The following is a 15,703-nucleotide window of genomic DNA, read 5'->3' as shown; positions in this document are numbered from 1 at the left end:
TATAATACGGACTTAGAGTGGATAGATAGTATAGCTTGTCTTGTGCATGGGCAATGATAACCTCTTCATCTTGGTGAAGCAAGTACTTTTTTTATATGTAATGTGTAGATTTATTGATCAACCATATTATTGTTTAGCTTTTTTGTAATTTTCGTTTTTTATGAATCATTTATTTATTCGCACTGTAACAGAAATGGAGAGGCCAAGTCTGTGGATTTTCTAAATTTTTCTCATTGTCAAGAAATTACACAATGCACTTGCTATACTGTTTCAGTGCTTTCTGCAGAGGTGCTGGCTGAGGCCTATTCCCCATGAAATACTCCAATGCTTAGCCGTGTGCCTGGTGGATTTGTCTAAATCAAAACACAAAGCCTACTTGTCGCCTCTGTCTAGAGGGGGAAGTCAGACCATAGGTTGGTATTTTTGGTCTGTATGTATCTATGAAGAAAAATGTCTGTGCCATCCCTGGAACTATGAGGAGGGAGTCATCACTCAAGATTAGGTTATATATGTATGACCATTTATATGACCTCTTTTTATCTGGACCCATTTTAAAGGTTATCATTTTCCTAGCCCCTCGTTAATTACAATATGACAAATAATTACAGAAGGACAGGAGGATGACAAGGGAGTTGTTTGTCCAAAAATAGATATAGTTTATATGTGTTGCATGCTGTCTTGTGTGGTAGAGGACTAAACTGAACCTGCCTCTATTTAAAACACAATATGCTTTTGTTCATGTAGGCCCACAAACCATATCATCACTCGACAGAAATGAAGCATGCCAGAAGAAGGTGACACCATCCAGGTCAATAATTTCCAACCTTTAAAGGATGGTAACCGATATGTGCCATAAAACAAATACAAAAAAGATACAATGAATATGGAACCAATGTGTTCTTTCTGTTTTATAAACTATTTTTAATCATGCCACAAAGCACACACATGCTATGACCCCAAGTGAATTTATTCTGTGTCAATGCAAACCCAAGAGAGAGAGAGAAGAGAAAAGGGTACAAAATGTGTCCATCTTTGAAAGTGATGACAGGCAAGGCATTCATAACATGCTTTCCTGGTCATCTCACATAAACCTGTAACCATCCTGTTAAAAATAAAAGAAATATTGGTTTTGGGTCCAGCACTTTCACCTCGCATCAGAGACATGTCCTTGCAATGAATCTCAGCTGTGTTGTTTGTGTTTGTTCCCATAGTCCAAAGACATACATAAATCAGGGGAAATGGGGCATAGCGAGCCTTCCCTTTGTGCATGCTGGAACCCAACCTGTCTGTGACCCTGAAAAACAATACACAGGTGTGAAGAATGAGTGAATGCTACTGGTTGAACCTTTGATGTGGTTGTTGAAGTCATTGCACTGGTCATACTACACAGAGCTGGTGCACTTGTCCTAGTAATAATTAATTTAGACCAAACTGAAACAGTGCTCTTCACAGCAGTCACTTGTTGTCTCTTGCTCTTCTTGGCCGGAATTTCAGCGCACTGGATGTCAAATACACACATATGTTAATATTTTTTATTCATGTTCATGTTTTATTTATGAATGTTTTGACACTTGAGAAGGTCATTTCTATTAACACCAATCAATAAGCATACAGGTGTTCTAAAAACATATTCAGCAGATAGGACACCAGCATAAATCTTCTCACTGATCTTATAAAATATCTCAACATCTACGGGAGGGATTGACACAAAATTTGGTACAGACATTCATGGTTCCCAGATGATGAATCTTACTGACCTTGTGATTCCCTGACTTTTGCTCTAGTGCCACCACGAAGTGGGCATTTGTGTTTTTTAGTGGAATGTCTCAATCAGTGTTAGATGTATTTTTATGAAAAAAATGTGGCTAGACACATTAAAGTTGTTCTTCAGGGTGAATTATAATAACTTTTGTGATTACCCTGACTTTTCCTTTAGCGCCATCCTCAAGTCAACATTTAGTCTTTGTAAATTATTACCAAATACCTGTAAAATGCTGCAGTGCTTAAGTGCCATGGATAGTTTTGAGAAGAAGTACAGCCTCACAGAGCCGCTAGCATGAGTCATATTCTTACTGCATTTTAGCTTATTGTGCTTACATGGTGCATATTACTTATGTGAGGTGTCTTTAGTTATTGCTGTGTGCTCTTTGATGGGAACTTTTTTGCACCCGATGCCACCATGTGTCTAATAGTGACTGAGTGGGTGCACCACATTGTGAGGATGACAGACATAGCACCAGAAAGGTTATTGGATATGGCGACGTGACCTCTTCTGTGGAGCAACACAAACATACAGGAAAATAATGTATGTTCTTCTGGTCTTTCCCTGCAGACATAAAATATGCCTTCACAAATATATTAGTTACATGTGCTGTCCAATGTTAATTATATTAGACTAATAAGTTGCCTATTTTTCGTTATTGCTCTCAGATGACACACTCCAGGATCTGATGACCAGTAGGCAAATACTTTAGTTTCAGACTAATCATCCTTTCAAACAGAGGTGATAATCATATCAGTCAGTATGTAGTTGTTGAGTTAACAAGCGGAGATTTCTCGTTAATCCCGATGACCGACCAATCATTTGTGACAGAGAGGTGGGCGGTGTCACAAATCCAGATATTCGAAAAGTTAGAAAAATAGATGTCTCACTACGTCCTTACTTCAAGGTACCACAGATGTTGTCATGACTGGATAACCTGATACACAAAGAGTGAGAGGTCTTCTGTTTTTTTTAAACCAGAAGATTTTGTGGAGTGATGCATCTTCTTAGAGAAGATCTTTAGTGCACAAATTACGACGTATACATTAACTGCAGTCAAAAACCATTCTGATTTCACACACTTCACTTTGATGCACGTTCTGATACTGAGGGTATCGTTTTCTGTTTTTCACTGGACTGTTTTGTTGTTGTTGTCTTTTTCAAATCTACCAGCCTCCTAATTTTTTTGACAATGTTTGATGAGTAAGTTCTGTCATCACACAGTTTAAAAAGTTTATTTTTCACGAGTGTTTATTGGCTTATGATGAAGCAGGTTTGTTTCAGAATAATAACATTGTCTCTTGTTTGGTTGTGTGTCTCTGCTTTCTCTGGTCCAACAAATTTCACATGACCATCACAGTGATGTAAGTTACAGACTGCATGTCTTACTATTCATTCTAACCCAAAACAAGTTCGAATTTGATATTTAATGTGGTTTAAATTCCTTGTCTTTATTCCTTTCTCCTCAGGACTCGCCAGCCCCCTTGGCCCCAAAGACAGTTGCAAAGGTAGAAATAACTAACTTGTTTGAATGACTGAATATTTTCACTCAGCTTAACAGCTTCCCTGGAAGAAAACAATATTACAAAGCAAATATACGATGAGATAGGATATATACTTTAAAAACAAAAGTTGAATTGTAAATTATCACGTTGGATTGATTAGCTATATCAAAAAGAGGTACCAGCAATTGTACCAAACTAGGAACGTATTTTAACTATCGCAGGTAAGGAATATACAATGTAGCTGACAAAACGTATATTTACATTGCATCATAGCTAAAGGATCTAGTGTAACATGTCATGTATCTTATTATTTTCAGCCTAAATCCAAGATTTCAGCCTCCCGCAGGCTATCACTGAAGGTAAACTACGCATGTGTTAACTTAACACCAATCTATTAATATGAGACACCATTTTTGGCATGTAACAACCAAAAGGAAAGTTAGAAGCACTGGTTATACACCAAAATGTCACATACTTCTCTCCATGTTGACTTTGACTCATCCAGATCCTCTTGCTGACTCGTGCAACAGAAGATCTGGAGGCAGAGAAGGCTGCAAGAGAGGAAGAGAAGGTCCGCTACCTGGGAGAGAAGCTTCCACCGCTGCAGCTCATTAGTTTAGACACGAATGACCTGCAGGTGAGATGGGTTATGGCCCTGAGATTAACTGTGCAACATTGATTATGTATAAACAATAATCATGTGTCTCGTTTGTGTACTTAAATGCAGTGTTATTTGTTTGCTGTTGATTTTAGAAAATCTGTAAGCAGATTATTGAAAAGATTGATAAAGTGGATGAGGAGCGGTACGACTGTGAGGCCAAAGTCTTCAAGAACAACAGAGATGTATGTCATCCACCATGACACAACAGATTTTCATAAAAAAACCACTGAAATAGAAGTACATCAAGAGAAAGAATTCTTTATTATCAAATAGTCACCAGCTAAGCTTTTCACCATCTCTAGATCAACGATTTGAATCTAAAGATTATGGACCTCGGAGGGAAGTTCAAGAAGCCAGCTCTGAGGAAGGTGAGAGTGTCAGCAGATGAGATGCTGAAAGCTCTGTTTGGATCCAAAAACAAGGGCTCCATGGACCTACGGGCAAACCTCAAGTCTGTAAAGAAAGAGGACATCAAACAGGAGAAGGTACAGCTACTCAAACAAACACAGATATATCCAAAATCTTAGAGAGAAAAAAAAAATGAACCACAAAAAACGGAATGGTCTCTATGTTTGTTTTGATACCAGGAGATGACCATGGAGGTGGGTGACTGGCGTAAGAACGTGGAGGCCATGTCTGGTATGGAGGGCAGGAAGAAAATGTTTGATGCATGATGTTAGGGATTAAGAACTGATTGGAATTTGTTATAATAAATGAATAAATAAAAGAGTACATAATGTAACAAACGCTCACTGTAGTCACTGTAGTTTTTATTCCATTCTCAGGTACAACATTTGTAAAATAGCGTTGTGAATACAGTTTATTACTGTCAGACAATGCTGTTATGTAAAACAATAAAATACATTTGTACATTTTGCCTCCTTTTGTTTTACCTACATATATTAACATTGAAGCAAATATGTAAATAACTTTAACCTCTGCTCTAAAGCTGCAGCATAGAAATAATTTCTTGACATTGTCCTCTGACACAGTTATGAAAAGGGTGTTGTGGACGTTTTTCATAGTGTCTCCGCTAAGTTATGCCATTAACTTACAGTGACAAAGCACCAGAGATATTTTCTGTCGGAGCCGGGATATACTTAGCCTTTACCCTTGACTGGAATGAATTCCTCTCCGATAACAAACACTGTCACATATGTTAGTAGCTGTCCTTGGGCTGACAGTCAGTAAGATGAAGGTTGAAAAACGGAGGGGTGACGGGATGGAGTCGGTAGCCTCCGAGGAATTTAAGAGTCCACATGAGTATCTGTAAAAATACAATATGTGGCTGTGTGGAGGCCAGTGTACAGTCATACTGTTATTACTACTGTGTAGAGCATTTTCACCACCATTGTAAAAGCTAAAAATGGTCTTAAAGGCACCACAGCTGTGCAGACTAGTGTTTCACTTAAATTGTCTTGATTAAAAGTGAGGTAATGTAAGTGTCCAATTCTGCCATTGGCTGTGTGTGTGCTGTTCTGATACTGCTAAATAAAGGGTGGTGGTTGTGTGTGCTAAAGGTGTGTTAGGTGATTAATTCCTAACACATCTTTAGAGGAGCAGAATGTCTCCCATATGTCAACTAACAATACCTCACCTTTCTTTAACATTTATAAAGTCTGCATAGACCTTCAGCTAATACCCAAAGTGAAGAACACAACAACAGCCTCTTTTTACTATTATACTGATATGTTATATGCTGTTGTGTTTTAATAGTTTGACAGTATTTGGCTGGTGTTGTTCGCAACTTGTGAGTGTATGTGCGTGTGTGTGTAATCAAGGACAAAATTTGGTCCTGGAGACATCTACTGTAGCAGGAACTACCACAGAAATGGTTTTGAGTACTTTGCCAGGTGTTTATATGTCTGTCTGTATGTGGACGGTGCAATCACAAAACTTAACAGGTGTTTAGTTGAGATCAAAATGAAAACCAAGTTTGAAGATGGGTGTAGTCAGAGCAAGGGCACATCAACTAAGTGGGTAGGTAGTGATGGAAGGGCCTTTTGTCTCAGTTCTCTATTTGAACAACATATTTACTATTAAAAAGCACACATAATATAATGGAAATAAAGACAAGTGATTTATTCCTCAGATTTGTCAAGGCAGTGTAATATGTAACAAAACAGTCCCTGAGAGAACAGAACCGTACAATAAGGCAGAGGTTAACTGTCAGCACAGAGAGAGGGGTGAGGTATATCTAAAAACAACAAAGCAAGACATCAAGGAGTAGTAAAATACGAAAGCATCAAACATTTTGGTTTAACCAGAAACCACATTTCAAAAGAATAAAAACATCACACAATTCCTGACAGTGTTACAAACCAAAACCACCAGCAAAGTCTGGCATCCGACAACAATTGTGTTTTAATTACCCAAAATACCAAGTGAACCTGATTCAAAGGACTAAGAAAGGTACAACAAGTTTGTTAAACCGGAATGTGAACAATCAGAAAAATGCTGTCATTAGTCTCATCTTAAAAAACAATAAAACATCATGACAAATACACAAATCACCTTGCACTCCCTATATTTCCCACAATATCAATATTTACTGTGTTGACAGAAAAAATATTTATCAAAACAATTTTTCTTTTGAAAAACAACTATTCAATTCAGCAGGAAGATCAATAAAAGTAATATGAGCTGGCTGCACAGACATGACAGTAAAATTAGCTATTGACTAAAATGGCCGTTCATGCTATATTTACACAGACATTTTTAATAGCTTGTCATGTCAAGAAAAACCATGATTTTGAACTTTTGTGCACAAGAATGAAGTAGAGGTCATTATACTCCACTTTCAACTATTATCTTTGGCAGAAATTCTCACAATAATGCATTTTTTTTTTCCAGTTTTCTGACATTTGATTACTGATTCATATGTCAAAACTGTCTGTGTCTAAATATGATTGACTGTCCTTCTGACACAAAACTAAATGATACAATAACAAAAATCACTAAAATATTGAATAATTGTTTCCAGTTTAAGTGTTTTCCTGACTCTGTAAAAATAGCACTTTGTAGCCCCAGTACCTGGATAACACTCACAAGAGAAGGCACGTTTCATATTTAATACAACATTTGTGGGAGGACACTCAGCAGGTAAACAGAGCTACCCATTTCTGATATGCGTGCGTTTCTAGAAATAATATTGAACTCAAATGAAAATAAAATCCTACAAACATTAATACAATAAATATCAAGTTTACAACATGACAAATAAGGCTGTGTTTGTCATATACACAATCTGCAGTGTACTTAATTTTGTCACAAACAAAAGTAAACATTTTTTCTCCAGTTAAGACTCATGTGCAAAACGTGAGATCTTTATGGTATAGGACACTTGTGTGAATGGATCCTTGAAGTATCATTTAATTTATGATTTGTCTTTGGATCAGGTCAATTCTTTGTAGATCAACATGGTGTCCGTCAGTGACATGGTGCAACTTTCCATGGGAATTAACGGGAATATACGGTAATTAACGGGAATAAACTGGACATTTTGGGGTAATTTAACTGTATTTACCTTGTCATATATGACAAAACAACATTTTGTTTTGTCATAAGCAGACATGCATGCAAATATTTCTAATACAAATCCATTTGTGAGTAGTTGGTTTACAATAGCTAGCTACATCCTTTGCAAAGAAACACAGCATGTGCTGCATTCCATACATCTTTAAAATATAGTTTTGAATTATGTTTTTATTGCTCAGCCTTTCATTTGCAGCAATTACTTTTATTTATGATAAGTCGCCCAACTCGCGCTTTTTGATGGACCCCAACAGCCGCGAATTTGTGTGGACATACATACATCCTACTCTCTCACTGCTGTAAAAAGTTAGCCTACTGTATACAAATAAACTTGGTATTAAAATGAACATGGCTTCAGTTTACCAAGTAATCAATATGCTAGGTAATGACAAAGACGTTCAAAAACAACAGAACGTTTTATGTTTATGTTTACGTTTCTGGCAGACAATGTTCCCAACTAGCTGCATACAGGGTCCAGCTGAGCTAGGCTTGCATAGTCTTGTTCTCAACTACATTTAAGTTCCCTGTTATATGCTTTTGCAAAAAAACGTTTGCAAAAAAAAAAAAAGGTCAAAATTTCCCAAATTCCCGAAGAGCTTAACTTCCAATGGAAAGTTTCCGGAAATTTACCGAAAATGTTCCGCCCTTTGCAACCCTATTTGTATTATCACAATGTCAATGGCATTCATCGACCAGTACCCTGGCAGTAGTCAACAGTATATCCAGTGAAATAAACTCTGTACATATCAGTAGTATCTCCTTACCAACAACCATCACCACTTGTGAATGAAGACAGTATCCTATTCTGTCGGTCAGCAGGCATTACGGTTATGTAGCAGGAATCAGGCTCACATAAAAGTTCACATGGTGCAGCGAGCAGGTGACAAGGTCAACTGTGGCTGGGTCACACTGGCCTCCACATGCCACGTTTGGAGTGAAAGTGGTGGAAGTAGTTCCTCATGTAGATCCTTTCCACTTCCAGCCCTCCCATGAGCATCCTGGAGCAAGAGAGCAGAGGCGAGTTTGTTTAGTTTCAATTCCTATCATTGTGGTCACTAGCTTTTTAAGACACAATATCGATATAAAGTGAAACAACAGGCCTAGACTCAACCAAAACAGGCTTATTTTATATTGCTCTGCAGATTCACAGATTAATATTGAACCTAAACTAAACAATTACAAAAGTAATAGTAAATACAGGTGATGTAAATGTCGCCTTGTTTTTTTCATGTAGTGAAACGCGGGTAAAACATGTAAAAATTGGCAGTCACCTGAATGTACAGTAACAGAAAAGGTATGCGAATAAATCTTGCGGCATCATACTTCGGACCCTAAGGTGCCCACTTTGGAATACACTGCACTAGGGAAGTAAAAATCAACCCGAGTATATTTTCACACTGTTATGCATTATCTGTCTGTCATGTTCAATGCCTTCCAGCAGATATTTTGTAATGTCTCCATCTGCTACAGTCAGTCATTGTCATAGCATATTTATTGTAAACATCTTTATCAGGAACATGCATGAACTTCCTACAATCAGCTTGGTGAATGCAAGTCGAGAGTCCATTATCACTGTCAGTAAACAGCAACATAGGGAGTAGCAACAGCTATTTAAAATGTTGTTTAAAAAGTTGAATGATAACAAAAATAGCAAATAGAGGAAATAAAAAAAATACTATCACTGACAAGCATAAAGGGAAATTTAGAAAGTGAGGACAGACCTGTCGAGGAATTCCCAGTCTTCTCCTCCCCAGCGGTCTTTGTAGTCCTTGGTGTTCATTCCTCCCACTGCGTCCCAATCTGACTTATAGATCCCCACCAGGCCAAAACCTTGGACCTCCCAGAAACCTGCAACACAGATGGGCACATTTTTATTAAACTTTAATGTTGCTTGCATCCCCACAACAGGTTCCCCTCCATCTCTGGAGTCACACATCTTGCTTTTCTTAAGACTGAATCCCCACATCGACGAAGACGCAGTGGAAGAGTAAGCGTCCTTAAACAGGTCAGTGGTAACACAAAGATGCCCGGCTCCATGTCGATGTGTCCTTGGGCAAGACACTTATACCCCGTTGCTCCCGTAGCTGTGTCTGCGGTGTAGGTTGTGTGAATGTTAGTTAGAGTCCTGATGGGCAGGTGGCACCTTGCATGGTAGCCCCTGTCATCAGAGTATGAATGGGTGTGAATGGTTAAATGATGACATATAGTGTTAAAGCGCTTTGAGTGCTCGGAAGACTAGAAAAGCGCTGTACAAGTACAGTCCATTTAACATTTACCATGCCGTAAGTAAGTAAGCCGCATATATATATATGGGGCCTGTGTTTAAAGCTGTCAAATTTAAGATCATGTTTACGGAGATGTCTGTGGGAGTCATTTTCATACATGCAGCATTGTGAGTTTTATATATATAAAACTCACAATGCTGCATGTATGAAAATATATATATATATATATATATATATATATATATATATATATATATATATATATATATATATATATATATATATATATATATATACCTAAAAAGCAGGGACGTGCAGTCAGGGGAGGCAGAGCCTCACCTGTCATCATGAAAAGTAAAAAACAAATAATGATAAAATAAATATTAATATTTCTCTACTGATCTGTGCTATAAATGTAATTTCTGTATGATTTCAATCATTTCAATAAATTTTATAATCAGAATCTCTGAATTAGCGCATGTCCTGTTCAAACAGAGGAGACACGTGAGGTGAGGCAGCGACGAGCTGAGCCTCACTCAGACTGTGAATCCCTCACTAACTGGGTTGAGCGCGTGTCTTTTGCTTTCTCATTGTTTGTCACCACTGTAATATTTGTAGACACTTTTATTATATGTCCTTTCTTTACATAGAATATGTAATGTATTTCACGTATGTGTAAAACATATTTAGTGTTGCTGATCTGACATTAAACCGGAGTGAAAAAGCACAGAGAGGCAAACGCTACTCTGCCTCAAAGAAGAGGGCGTGCGAGAGCCCACGGGTCGGGTTTATCTCGTCAAGCTGCACAGAGCAGATCGACCCAGACAGGAAGTCAGACACCGAAAAGGGATAAAGCATCCGGTAATTTTTCAAAATAAAACACTATGTGCAGCCGGATCGCGGCGCACACGCTCCCGGTGGAATCAAATATGTACCTTACCTATGTGTGTGTAAAGAATGCTGATATGAAATATGAAAAACAACCAGTAGTCAATGTGCAAGCTGCCAATTGAATAGTGATTTAAGATACTCTATTGGGTTCATATACTGTATTTGTAATCTGACTCTGAAAGAGTCAGTGCCTCACCAGCCACAAACCTCACCGCACGTCACTGCTAAAAAGGCATGTACAAGCAAAAATAACACAAAAAGGCTTGAAATGGCAGCTAATCTGGTTAAACCAAGCCAATCAAAGTTTTTATTTTGCATTGAATGGCTCCTTTCATTTTATTTATTTTTTACTAAATCCCAGCGCTGTCTTCTCCCCTGTGTCCTCACTGTCTGTCTCCCACTTTGTTGACCTCTAAAATGCTGTATTGAGTAAATTAGGACATTGTTCTAAGCTTCTACTGCTATATGAACATATGAACTGATAATTATGACACAAGTGGTAAGGCTTTAGAACAACAACAAAAATGTGAGTATTATATTTGGCTAAATAAAGTACTTTCAAATTGATTTCCAATTACATTTCCAACCTTCAAAAGGAACCATGGTCACACAAAAATATAATCATGATATATATGGTGTATCTGCGTCTACCTCTGGGGTCTGAACGCGCAGCCCCGCAGCCCAATCTCATGACTATTGGAATAAAGGCCATGTGTCCCTCCACACAGTGTTTCCTGATGGTGTCGAGGATGAAGATAGGGAAGTTGATGTGGAGGTCAGAAAGAAACACAATGCTGTGGTCATCCTGAGGGATAATGAGGAGGGAAAGATATAAAAGGGATTTATTATGACAGTCTATTCACACATCTATCACTTCATCTTAAAGCTTTATTGCAGAGTGATGCTGCAACACTTACCTGTATAAGTTTGACAGCTGCTTGCAGACCAGCTGCACGCTCAAAGTTTCCACTCCGCTTCAGAAACTGGTGCCTGATAAATTCCACAGGCAAAATCAAAGCACATACTTTTATGTATGAGCTTTAAAAAAATCAGAGTTGGCGAATTCAAGCGAAATAAACATACACACACCTGGGGAGTGAGGAATTCTCTAGAGCCTTCTCCACGTCTAAGTCCGTGCTGCTGAAATCAATGATGATGAGATTGAAGTTCAAGTCTCCGGTTTCTCTGAACAATTGCTCCATGTCTGCAATCAGCTGCAGCACCCAGCGAGCTTGGTTTTTCACTGAGAATCGTACAGACAAATCAAGTTGTTCAGGTCATGCATAAATAGACAAAAAGGGAAAAAAATATCAAGAAAAAAGCACCTGAGTTGAGCCCCCCCCCCCCCCCAAAGATTTCTCTGAGCATAGCTGGCTATATCATTAAGACACTATGTCTTCATCAGCCATTATTAAATATTACACCTGATGAAGGCGATTATATTGTATTTTTAGCTTTTGTTGTTATTTTTTCTTATTTAGTATACCATTACTGTTTCATTATTTATTGAACTTGTTTTGTTTTTTGTTCTGTATTCTACTGATGTCTCTACTTTGCTGCTGTAATCCTGCAAATTACCCGGTTGATGGGATTAATAAAGGGTTATCTTACTTTATCTTATCTTAAAATGTAGAAACTCATTGCTGTACTAATTTTTTTGCCGAAACAGAAAAGGATTATAAACGGCATACATGTATACTTCTTTTATCAGTATTTAAATGTTGACTTCCTCAGCTCTTAAAATTCTGTGCCATGAAGAGATCAATATTTACATTACTGATGTATATAAAGACCTTTGTGTACCATTATTGAAGCATTAGTGTCAGATTCACATTATCTTTGTATTTTATTGAATTCAACAGTCGTGCCATCAGATGATGCATTCTCCAGGGTGCAAACCAGAAGGCCTTCTTGTTTGGCATTTCACTTTTAAGATCTCGTCCTAGGAGGACTGTCCTTATTCCTACACAGTTCAGAGAATGGTTGCTATGGATCCCTCCCAAAAAGTGTTTTTCAAAAGGTCCAATAAGATCCGAGTCTTTATTCAGCTTTGAATATTACACCAATAGCTACATAATGGGACAAAAAACATATATTGGAGGTCTTTTCTTCTACTGGAGATCGGGTAGAAGAACTTTAACAGCCGAGTACCTTGATGATGAATGTTTTTGTGAATAGCAAAGTGAAACAGAAGCCACCACACAAAAAGGAGCACAGGACAAAGGAGTCGGTGAATGTAATGGCTGTAGTGAGCGTGGTTAAAGGTGGATGTACCAGCTACTACGATGTGGATGGTGACCTCAGGATTCCATTGGAAGCCCACTGGGTTACAAAGCTTCAGCGGTTGTTGGGAACTGGGTTCCGTGTTCTGGCGAATCGGAGCATAGATGTGGCGCGACAGGCGCAGCAGCTGGCCGTTCACATCTTTCAGCTCCAGCTCCAGAAGGTATCGGCTGCCCTTGCTCTTGTCCACGCGCTTTTCAACATTAACAACGCGCACCAACGTGAATTCCCTGCAAGGACAGAGAGAATCAAAAAAACATGGTGAAATGTGTCAAAACAACTGTGCAAGCCATGCACATGATTGTACTCGCTATTTCATTATATTGGAAGTGTAATTGACTCCAAGATGTCATATCATTATTCAAAAATACAGCAAAACCATTAAATAAAACAAGCCCAGAGAATCTTTTAACCTAGCTTTTTTTGCATGGCTTTTCAACATTCACGACTGACATGCCATCATTCATTGGTCAGTTAATTTAGTGGTTCCCAACCTATATGTTGGGCCCCACCAAGCAGTCCAATAATAAATCTGAGCGGTTGCAAGATGATCAGGAAACAGAAAAGGAATTAGGGAAAAACACGTAGAATTGCTGCTACACAAAACTGTTTATTTCTTAAGGCTTTGTGTCTTTTTTTACTGAAATACGTGATAGTTTCTCTCTTTATGTCAGTAAAATTATTTAAATTAAACAAATTGAGAAGGCCAGTTCACAACTTGCAGACATATAGCTTGCTGATACTTTTTACCCATTTTAGATCTCTCATAATGGAAAAATGTATTAATATCTTATTCTTGTTAATAAGGCTGATTGCTGAAGCACAGTGCATATACAAATACAGTACTTACCCGTGGTGCGTTTTGTTTAGTTGGTCCATGAAAGCTTTAACCACGGGCAGAGCGTCATTAGAGTGGAGAAGCCGGTTGCCTATGCTGGGGCATTCCATGTTGATTTCATCTGATTCATGTGCATTAAGGTTCAGGTGGCTGAGCTGGAAGGTCTGGTTCCAGTTGATGCTAGTATTCTGAGGGTCTACTTTCATGTATCTAGCGAAACGATACCTGAAGACAAGAGAACAAAACACACAATTATGCCAAGATTTAGAAGAAGTTAATTAGCCTGATGTTACGTTAGGATCACAGATTTGTTGTTGGTGTTGTGCTGCCTTCATTTTCTCGTTGTGTTGTTGCTGATGTAGTCGTTGTATAATACATATATAATTGTGTTTTTATAATACAGTGTTAATTTTCTTAACAGAGATGTTATTCTCCTGCCCAGCTGTGCACTGTCCCTATTAAAAACATAATTCAAATAATGAGTTTTCAGTTGAGACTCTCTCTCTCAAAAATAAAACTAAACATTTTCATCTGTTGCTGTGAAAATATTCTCAGTACATTAAAGGGTGCAGTACCCTCTGCTGGTGATACTGTTAACCTACCTCTAATTACACTGTCCTACTGTATGCATTTTAATTTAATATAGTATGTCAAGATAAACGTTACTACATATGGATCTATAATTCATCCGGTGGTGTCTTACCCCTTTTTGTACTGCAAGCTTTTGGGGTAGTGGCAGCTGTCCTCGGGGTCAAAGTGTGCAAGTCTGGTGTAGTCATTGGGGTAGATGTAAGACAAGTGGACCTGGGGAGATAATGACATGCTGTTAAAGCTACGAGAGCTGAATCATGAGATCTGGTATAATATAAGGGTTGTCCAACCCCCATCCACAAGGATCAAACTGGTGTGCGCAGAGTTAAGATAAGAACAGAACATACTGCATCATGTCTTCTTTTGGATGCATACCAGATTTCAGAATTGATGCAAAGTAAGGTGGATATTCAAATATTTTTCAAACTAAAGAACTCAAGTAGTTCAGTAATTGTTGGGGGATTTGAGCTTATTGTGTTTTCTTGTAGAGTTGAGAAGATCAACACTAGTCTTTATGAAATCAAGCAACAGCTGACTAGCGTAGCTTAACATAAAGATTGGAAACAGGGAGAAACATCTAGCAAGGCTGCACCCAAAAGTTAAAAAATATTTCAATTATCTTCTAAAGGTCACTAATTAACATGTTATATCTTTTATGTTTAATCTGTACAAAAAACTCATGTGGGGATATGTGCAGGACACACCTGGAATATTGTCACAGCTTTTCGACATGCCCAAATAGAAAATAACGGTTGACTCGCTACAGATAATACAAAACTCAGCTGCCAGGTTTTTAAACATGTCACACATCACCTATGTTTTAGCCTTAATACAGTGGCTTCCAACAAGTTTTAGACTAGATTACCTACAAGGCTCTAAATGGTCTAACTGCTTAATATCTCTCAGATCTTTTATCCCCATAGTACGACCCTGCTTGTACTTTGGAATAGAAAGAGGGCCTCTTCACGAGCATCTCAATGCTTAGCTGAAGACTAAGTGTTTTTGATAGTCCCACTGCTCTGAAACACTCTGACAAAATAAGGCAGTCTGAATCAGTGGCTTCTTTTAAATCCAACCTCAAAACATACTTTTATCGCACTACCTTCCCTGACTTATTTTCGATTCTCGTTTTTTTTCTGTTTTATGGGTTTTACATTTGTAATTTGTATGTTGCCCTTTTAGTTTTAGTCTTTTTGTATGTGAAGCTCTTTGTAACTTTGTTATGATTAGTGCTATATAAATAATGATTTATATTGTTATTGTCATTTATGTTATTTCTTAGCTGGGCATTGACATCCTGGAGTCTTGTCATCACTAGAAGTTTGCTAAGCAAAAAGCAGAGACTTCAGGAACTCAGCACAAAGTGATGGGAGCCTGTCCTCTGAGGACATTAGGTACGATTAGGTACAATTT

General features: G+C 38.0%; 2 protein-coding genes across 2 annotated transcripts in view; one reads left to right on the top strand and one right to left on the bottom strand.

Annotated features, from left to right (window-relative positions):
• The first annotated feature begins 3,026 nt into the window (after positions 1-3,026).
• Positions 3,027-4,830, top strand: LOC137880814 (troponin I, slow skeletal muscle-like). The gene is made up of 7 exons (XM_068722346.1): positions 3,027-3,035; positions 3,232-3,270; positions 3,585-3,626; positions 3,773-3,904; positions 4,021-4,110; positions 4,231-4,413; positions 4,516-4,830. The coding sequence occupies exons 1-7, from the start codon at positions 3,027-3,029 to the stop codon at positions 4,600-4,602; spliced, it is 582 nt and encodes a 193-aa protein (XP_068578447.1). The 3' UTR covers positions 4,603-4,830.
• A 1,156-nt stretch (positions 4,831-5,986) lies between these two features.
• The window catches only part of LOC137881192 (beta-1,4-N-acetylgalactosaminyltransferase 3-like), a 35,473-nt gene continuing 25,756 nt past the window's right edge, over positions 5,987-15,703 (bottom strand). Inside the window, exons 12-19 of the mRNA XM_068722994.1 lie at positions 14,403-14,503; positions 13,712-13,924; positions 12,853-13,091; positions 11,668-11,821; positions 11,496-11,568; positions 11,230-11,383; positions 9,184-9,310; positions 5,987-8,460 (exon numbers count right to left, since the gene is read on the bottom strand). Coding sequence (XP_068579095.1) covers positions 8,367-8,460; positions 9,184-9,310; positions 11,230-11,383; positions 11,496-11,568; positions 11,668-11,821; positions 12,853-13,091; positions 13,712-13,924; positions 14,403-14,503 — 1,155 coding nt within the window. The 3' untranslated portion in view covers positions 5,987-8,366. The remainder of the gene's footprint in view (positions 8,461-9,183; positions 9,311-11,229; positions 11,384-11,495; positions 11,569-11,667; positions 11,822-12,852; positions 13,092-13,711; positions 13,925-14,402; positions 14,504-15,703) is intronic.

Source organism: Cebidichthys violaceus, unplaced genomic scaffold (genome assembly GCF_023349555.1).
Source record: "Cebidichthys violaceus isolate CVI_PGR_0920_01 unplaced genomic scaffold, fCebVio1.0.p SCAF_3, whole genome shotgun sequence".
Classification (NCBI taxonomy): domain Eukaryota; kingdom Metazoa; phylum Chordata; class Actinopteri; order Perciformes; family Stichaeidae; genus Cebidichthys; species Cebidichthys violaceus.
This window is presented reverse-complemented; position numbering and strand designations above follow the sequence as displayed.